The following is an 8,989-nucleotide window of genomic DNA, read 5'->3' as shown; positions in this document are numbered from 1 at the left end:
ATATTATACTTATATCTCTGATAAAGGTACATATATGTGAAGCTGACACAAAGCGACTAAAAAAGCTTCCCAATTTGTACATATGACTTCGAGAGGTGGACCATAAAAGTAAGAGAAAGACAGAGATTAGACGCATTTGAAATTCGGTGCTAGAGGCGGTTGATTGTAAAACGGACGAACGACCCCATTATCAGCAAATCCCAGATTGAAGACAGACTATGTTAGCCTGCGCTGAACAACCTAGGAAACTCGTGGTATTTGGTCGAGTCGAAGGTTGCGGGCAGGGGGAAGAGCTACTTCCAGATGGACGGACCAAATCAAAAATGTCACGGATGTCTACTGAAATAATATGGCCTGCGACCGGCTGAATACAGCGAAGGGTAGAGTCAAGCTGTGTACATGGCTAGAGTTGGGTTTCGGGAATTTCCCGACGGGAATTCTCGAGAAATCCCGGATCTCGAGAATCTTTTCTCGGGATTCGGGATTTCTTTATTATCAAATATTAATTGAAAAAACGATTTTCTATACGAAAAAAGTGAACAGAACACACAAAACGTTCAATGACTGATAGGGGGGGCATTTATCACAATTAAGCCAACGTCGACTCAAAATGAGCGCAATTTTTGCAGCATCAGGGAATTTTGTGTCTCAAAAGCGTACGCGATTGTCAGACGCAGCGATTGAAAGTCTGTGTTTTTTGAATTCCTTTTTTAATAAGTAATGTTTCGAATTATTTTTGTTTTCCTACTTCTATTCTGTTTGTCTTCTTAGATTAATAAAAAAAAATCATATTTTTTGGAACTTGTCTGTTTTTACACTGATTTTAGGATTTTTACAAGTTTGTTTTAAATTTCCCGATATCTCGAGAATTCTTTTCTGGAAATCCCGAATCTCGAGATTGAGTTATTCTCGAGAAATACCCAACTCTAGACATGGCTGATATATTTGCAGAAGTATGAGCATTTAGGTTTAAAAATGAAACATCTATGTTATAAACAACACTAAATATGGGCTTACGGAGGTATTTGACCACATATCAGCTCATATCCTAAACCACAGAAAGTACGAGCGAATTACCGCAACAGGACTGCGTTGATATGAGTTAAATAAACTAGGGTCAATTTGCTACCGGATGGACGAATTATGTTAAGTCTATTGCAAAATTACAATATGTCTGAGATTGAGAATGAACTAGGGTTAGTAATCTCGGATCGAGCTTCATTTATTGATCAGAATTTTTGAAATCGGTTGCATAATATGATTTTCATCTGAAATAACCTGCTAAATTAACTTGAATTAAAGTACCTGTAACATGGTAGGTATACGAATATAGGTAGGTACATTCTTAATAGAACATGGCTAGTTGATAGATACGTATAGAAATGTGCGAATATTGTGATTGACTCCATATAATCATATCATTTATTATGTATCTACACTAATTTTGACAAAATATAAGTACCCCTATAATTGTACAATCACAGTACATTTCAGATTCGTATCGGTGCCAATAGAGGTGGGATCGGCAAAAAATAGGGATGTTAAAACGAAATATTAAAATATATTATTCAATAATAGAATTCTGTTTTGTTCTCTTATGGATCTTCAATCCTTATGTCAAACATTTTCATCACATTTTCACAAACATTAAACAATACGGATTGAAGATCCTATAATTCAAATTCAGTTAAATAAGTTACAGCAGTGGGTTTTCTTTTCAATTCCCGAATAATGTATTAACCATAAAGTAATCAAACAAATGGTAAATAAAACCTAGCATTAAAATATAAGAATATAAACTTTACGTTTATTTAATCCGCGGTAAATTTTCCGTGAACTGGTTTGAATTGACCCCAGTCATGAGTATTGTGAAAAATGCAGATTATTAATTGAGATAATATTAACAGATCAAGATTTGTTTGCGCAGCTAATACCCATATTTAAAGCCTATTATCACACAACCAGTAACCAAGACCCATCACAACTTATCACCATGGCCCCCGCATCTTGAAACGGGCCCCCAGGCCAGGATGTTTGGCGGTCTCCCCTACATATCGCAAAGATTAATCCAAATGTGATGTGTGGGGTATTTTTAGCGATTTATTGCATTTTTAAATAAATCCACTAGAATTCTATGGTTGTAATGTAAAAGTTCATAAGTCGCGTTTTCACGACATTAAGAGTGTGATGCCAATGTGTCTAAAGAATTATGTTCTTTTTGTGTATCATAGATTTTGTCATATTATGTAAAAAAAAAAATAGATATTTTAATTTGTAGAAATAGCTTAAATTGAAAAAAAATATATTCTAAGTAAAATAATTACTTATTCAAAACATTGAATATAACACAATATCAAAAATTTTATAATTATACATAAATAAAGTAAAAGAAATTTCAGCTGCAACCAAACTGACTTGAGCACTTTTGAGCACCAAAGAATTATTGAATTGTTGGCACTCGCCATCATTTATTACGAAGCCACTGATCGCGACCCCCTTTCATGGTAACATGCGACTCATTTTTTATTAGAAACGCACTAAAATTATTATAAAATAAAATTCTACAGCTGAATTATCATTTAATAATGCAATATAATACAAAGCACAGCCTCATGTTTTAAAACGTTAATATTATTTAGGTAAAATAGAACCGCAGGCGAATTTTTTTCAACTATTAGAGCAACTTTGTGTTATTATGGTCGACCTGCCACACCGGGCCGCCCCTAAGCCCAGGCCCTGAGGCTAAAGACCTGTCAGACCTGTGCCCCCCCCCCCTTGTGGGGGCCATGGTTATCACATAATATATATTGGTAAATTATATTTAAATAATATTGTGTAATATGAATAATATTAATTTTGAACATTACCTTCTGTTGGATTTGAAATGCCATCATGTACTAGTGACGCTAAGCACCCGGAGGCACCTGTGAAGGAAAATAAAATAAATAGTAAGTATCAGGAAATCACATAATGTTGAACATTGCAATAAAAGATCAATAAATCCGGATGCGGAATCGATCTCGCACACACAGTGTCAGATACGACCGCCGTGCCACTCACTACTCCACAATCAAAATGTGTGCTTGACCTAGAGCACGGACAATCCATATAATGGGTTGAGCGAATGGCTGACTACCTACCACTTCAAGCAAAAAAATCATAATATAATATAAATATGCACTCTGTGATAAATTGAATTGAATTTACAATATTAGTTGCACATGCATTTAATTAATTATTTGAATAATCAGTCAGATTAACGTACACGCATATATAATATTGATTGTATTACATTGTTCGTGACTTATGACAGGCATGGAGGCACTCTTGCGAAATTTACCCTGTCATACTAGTAATAGAGTTTTGCTGCAATGATTAATTCTTACACTTAAAAACCTAAGATTATTTGATTATTTACAAATTCTGAACTTTCTGAGAGCCTAGGAAAACGGCCACCGATTGTAGATATACTCATTAACAAAAAAAAAACAACAAACGTCTTAATATTTAAGCATCCTTTCACGAATAAAAATAGGGAATGGGACGATTTGGCACTGCGAACTGGCCTCCGGCGATTGGCCTCCGGTAATTGACCGCCGGTACAATCGGACGCCGGCCCAATTGGACGCCGACCCAATTGGCTTCCGGGAGGATTGGACGCTGCATAGTTGAATTAAATGCGCAAAGGAATAGACGTACGTTACGATTTGTTGAAGTAAATAAGCAAGTCAGTTTAATATGCTTCTATCTTCTCAGTAGTTATAATCGTAAATTGCGCAATTTTCCAAGAGACACAAAATTCATTCGTTCTACATAATGGTCTCTCCCGAAAAAAATTGCGCAATCGGAAAAACCCATTTTCCGCAAAAATGGGATTTGTCTCTTTCAAAAATTGCGCAATTCACGATTGCGCAACTATTGATGTTTGTGTTTTACATTTTTTTATATTTCCACAAAAATTGGGTTTTGTGTCTCTTGCAAAAATTGCGCAATTATTGATGTTTGTATTTTAAATTTTTTTATATTTCCACAAAAAAATGGGTTTTTGTCTCTCTTGCAAAAATTGCGCAATGTTTGTATTTTTTTTATTTTTCGGGATTTCGGCCTTCGGGATTTCGTCAGGCACCCAGTACCTAAGTAGTTTATCAATCAAACTACTGAAACATTTATACTTAGCAGATAACTTACTTAATATTTTGTTTGTAATTTCATACTATCTTAAAATACGCATTTATGCATAATAATATACATGTTTAAGCTTTATTATAATATTAAGTCGATAAAACACTGAAATATAATATTTTCATTCTAACATCTAACATTATTTTTAATATTTGTTGTAAATATAAATAAGTACCCATGTATAGACAATAAATTAATTGATTATGCACATCTTTAAGTTTTAACGAGGGAAGAATTATTTTCTTTTAATAAACATCATAAGGCATAATAATTATTCTCAATCTATATTAAAAATGTGTCAAGCGCGAAATGTATAAGGTACAACTACTGAGAAGATAGAAGCATATTAAACTGACTTGCTTATTTACTCCAACAAATCGTAACGTACGTCTATTCCTTTGCGCATTTAATTCAACTGTGCGGCGTCCAATCCTCCCGGAGGTCAATTGGGTCGGCGACCAATTGGGCCGGCGTCCGATTGTACCGGCGGCCAATTACCGGAGGCCAATCGCCGGAGGCCAGTTCGCGGTGCCAAATCGTCCTAGACCCATAAAAATATACCTACTAAGTAAAAGTCTAAAGTGAGAATAAAAGATACATCACAAAGGTTAAAAAAATACCAATCTCACCATAGACGAGGTGTTTGTGTTTTTGGCTGGTCATCTGACTGAGCGACTCCTTGGAGAACTCGTACGTGCTGAAGTACAGAGCATGGGCTGGTCCTGCGCCCATCACCACCGCAGACATTCCTCGAACAGGTCTGCAACAAAAACAAAAATATCGATTGTTGGGTTAATCATAATTAAGTACATCGCACGCCGCAACGGGCTGGTTACATCGCCATTAGAGAGGCCTGCTTGCTGGGGAAGGAGTCTTGAAGTGCAGAGAATAGATATAAGAAAATATGCTAGATTTTCGTAAAACAATTATTAAAAACGTCAAAAACCGCGCGTTTCAAAAAAATCGTAATTATGAACATTATTTCCACGAGAACAAAGATTAAATAGGAATTTATGGTTTGGCCACAAAGAAATAAGTCATAGGTGCAGTTAGCATTTTATTAACATTTTTGCAGGTAGGTAAAGCTTCAATTACATTGAGCTTCTTTACGAGCTGTTTGTTGGCGAATTTATAATCTGCCTGTAAAGTCGCCCAGTGTGATCATCGAACATGTTAGCTTGTTCGATGATTACACTGGGCGACTTTACAGGCAGATTATTAATTCGCCAACAAACAGCTCGTAAAGAAGCTTAATGTAATTGACGCTTAAGAAATCACTCTTTACGTTTATTTTATGAATTTAAAATATAAAGCACAATAAATGTAGTAAGTACCTACTCATTCAATATAATTTAATAACGGTCAAGACGGTTTCTTCCACCGCTTCAATACCTAAAACATTCTTAACTGATACAAAATATACCAACATCTTTACAGCTATATTAAATTTATATAAGTATAAGTACTAAGAAATTTAAACTTAATAATTATTTAACATTAATTAAATACTTAGGTATACTATTGTAGGAAATTCTCTGTTCAAAAATAAATATAATTAATTGGAACACGCCAAATTGTTAATTTTCTTGATGAAAAACTTGGATGCAGGCGGCTGAGTGGAAGTAAAAGAGAGCATAACCAGGAGTTGCTCGATAAAATGACTCCCTTTTTACTATTCTAATAAATTGGCCTGTCCCTCCGGCACCATTTGCTGGTCTCTTATCTATCTACAATTTGATATTTCAAATTATACTTAAGTAGTAATCGTAAATGTTTAATACTCCTCTGAGAAAACCGATGACTTTACCTCTGGCATCCAGCATTACCACCGATAATGACATGGATGCAGACCTCAGAAGACCAATACGGACAGCCAACATGACGTATTACTCTTGACTCCGTAAACATCTGAAGTTCAATTCTTCACACCAAATTAAAAAAAAGAATAAAAACGCGCGTGTTTTTATTTGTAATGGCATTTTTATAGATTGTTTTAATTGTCAAAGCTGGTTTTTGGTATATCATAATATGCATTATGCATCTGTCATTGTTACTATGACGTAAATAGTTTGGGTTTCCCAGTCTGATTCTGACCCCACCCGCAAAGCATCTTAAAACAATTACAGTACTTGAGGTCAGATCTTGTCACGGTAAAATACGGTTAAGTATTGAAACCTAATGATCTTAATGATCTAAAGACACATGGAAAAGTACCACAGTTTTCAGATTCTTAAATTTATACATTTTGTGTATTTTATCCGAAAACAATATCAAGCTACAGATTAATAATATTATAATGATAGGTACAGTTCGGTTATGAGGAATACAGCGGCAAATACATTTTGAAAATAGCCGATATACTAGATTATTTAACCAATATGACGTAGGTACGAGGGTGGGTCAATAATTCCTTAGAAAAAAGCATTAAAACAGGTTTTATTTTTGTATTTTTTTTTATTTCTCAACATAATTTCCTTGGAGCTCAATACACTTGGTTAGACGTTTCTCAATTTTTTTTAAACCGTCAGAAAAATAAGTTTTCGGAAGGTCCTCAAAATAAGCATTTGTCCGATCGATGACTTCTTCATTTGAAAAAAAACGTCGTCCACTTAGCCATTTTTTTAAGTTTGGGAAAAGGAAAAAGTCACTGGGGGCTAAATCTGGCGAATACGGTGGGTGGTCGACCAATTCGAACTTCAATTCTTCAATTTTAGCCATTGATCGTAAACATGTGTGAACACGGGCATTGTCGTGATGAAAGAGGATTTTTTTCCTGTTTAAATGAGGCCGTTTTTCTTCAATTTTGTTTTTTAGCTGGTCCAATAAAGATGCATAATAATCCCCTGTTATTGTTTTTCCTTTTTCCAAATAGTCAACGAAAATAATTTCACGTGCATCCCAAAATACAGTAGCCATAACCTTACCAGCTGATTTTACGGTTTTCGCCTTCTTTGGACATGGTTTGCCTTCGCAATCCACTGCTTTGACTGTTCTTTCGTCTCGGGAGTATAGTGGTGTATCCATGTTTCATCTACAGTCACAAAGCGACGAAAAAATTCATCCGGATTGCGTTGCATGAGCGACAACAGGGCTTTAGAGGCCACCACCCTACTGCGTTTATTGTCGACTGTGAGCAAACGCGGCACCCATCTTGCAGAAATATTTTTCATGCCCAATTTGTCATGTAAAATAGAAATGACGCTACCTTTTGAGATCCCTGTAACCTCAATTATCTCACTCAACTTTAATCTTCGGTCACTTAACACCATATCGTGGATTTTATTGATCATTTCTGGTGTAGTCACCTCTACAGGACGTCCTGAGCGTGGTTCATCCTTTGTTGATGTACGACCACGTTTAAATTCATTTAACCAGTTATAAATAGTTGCAAGTGAAGGAACAGATATGCCGTGAACTAAATCCAACTCATTTTTTATTTCCTTTGCTGTTAACCCTTTTATATTAAAATGTTTAATAACAACTCTAAACTCAATTTTCTCCATTTTCCATTTTTCCATTTTCCACAAGCAAATTTTTTTTTAAATGTACGAGAAACAACCCGACCAATCTGATTGAAACTTCGCAGCATACTGAATCGGTAGTGCCGCTGCATGAAAACAAACCGCTTGCAGTACTAGTCGCGCCACCTGTCGGCTTTTCTAAGGACTTATTGACCCACCCTCGTATTACCGGCAATTACGAATGCATGTGAAATGTGGACCATGTAAGAGAAATAAAAAAATGACGAGTAGCGCGGCGTTGTTTGAAAAGGTGCACGATGGGCATAACGTATATAACAACAATTATAAATTAGTATCTGTACTGATAAATTTTATAGATAATTTAATTATGCGTAAATCGTTCTTTTTGTCCACTTTCGATACAGCCAGTCTGGGAATTGTCCATGCGGAAATCTCGCGTCTGGAAATTGACACGTAATCAAGTGTTCAGTATGCGCGACTGTGTTGTTACTGACCACGGACAGATTTGGGCGGATGACTGACTATCAACCATTCCTCAAACTGATAAGAGACCGCTTCAGGAGGATGGCAAAATCCACGCTTAATTTATAGGTTAAAACGCACCAAAATATTTCGATAGTAAAAATAATTCTGATAGCTATCAAATATTATTACACGCGCCATCCCGCTAAATGCAACTAACTGCGAGATGCTGAATAATATCTACACCAGCAGGCAGGGCTATTCTAACATACCACTTAACTCCAAAATCAATAAAAAGTGTTAAATATGATATTATGTCGTATTTATGTAGTTAATTATCCCGGCAGGTTGACTGTCAGGCGTGATATTTTTTTACATGGTCGTCCTTGACCGCGTTAACCGCGGGCTGTCAAATTAATCCCGTTGATTAACACAGTTAATACGTCTAACTTAATTCCAAATGCACTCCACTAGAATATCCAATTATTTATTCTTACCCAATTGGAGACTCTAATGGAATGCATTTGGAATCAAATAAGACGTGTTAACTGTGCCAACAATTATTGTAGGTAATCAATCAACAACAGATAATCAAATTGCTCATGTTATTTTGGAGCATGATTTGGGTTACCCATCTCCACCCGTCGTGTATAATATGCAGCCGAAATTTGTGCATGGCCGTCTTCCGTGACGCTATAGACGTGTAAGAATGAAAATATTTTAGTGCTTCCCTTGTCCTGAAACGAAGCTGCACGGGACCGACGTAGCAAACACGTACTTTGGTGCTGAATTAAATATTTATTAGAAACTCCACCGGTAAATATTGATTTGAATAACTACATTCATTTAAAAACTGCGAGCAC

At 35.8% G+C, this 8,989-nt stretch overlaps 1 protein-coding gene across 4 annotated transcripts in view; it reads right to left on the bottom strand.

Annotated features, from left to right (window-relative positions):
- LOC147067220 (mitoferrin-like) overlaps nt 1–8,989 on the bottom strand; it is a 54,340-nt gene that overhangs the window by 12,351 nt on the left and 33,000 nt on the right. For all 4 annotated transcript variants that reach the window (XR_015071521.1, XR_015071522.1, XR_015071523.1 and 1 more), the window contains exons 3-4: nt 4,812–4,942; nt 2,868–2,924 (exon numbers count right to left, since the gene is read on the bottom strand). Coding sequence is in view for 1 of the 4 variants with exons in the window: in XM_085954515.1 (XP_085810641.1) it covers nt 2,868–2,924; nt 4,812–4,942 (188 nt within the window). In the remaining 3 variants the exon portion in view is untranslated. The remainder of the gene's footprint in view (nt 1–2,867; nt 2,925–4,811; nt 4,943–8,989) is intronic.

This window comes from Rhyacophila brunnea, unplaced genomic scaffold (assembly GCF_057557595.1).
Source record: "Rhyacophila brunnea isolate RB1 unplaced genomic scaffold, BYU_Rbru_1.0 scaffold_4, whole genome shotgun sequence".
Lineage (NCBI taxonomy): Eukaryota > Metazoa > Arthropoda > Insecta > Trichoptera > Rhyacophilidae > Rhyacophila > Rhyacophila brunnea.
This window is presented reverse-complemented; position numbering and strand designations above follow the sequence as displayed.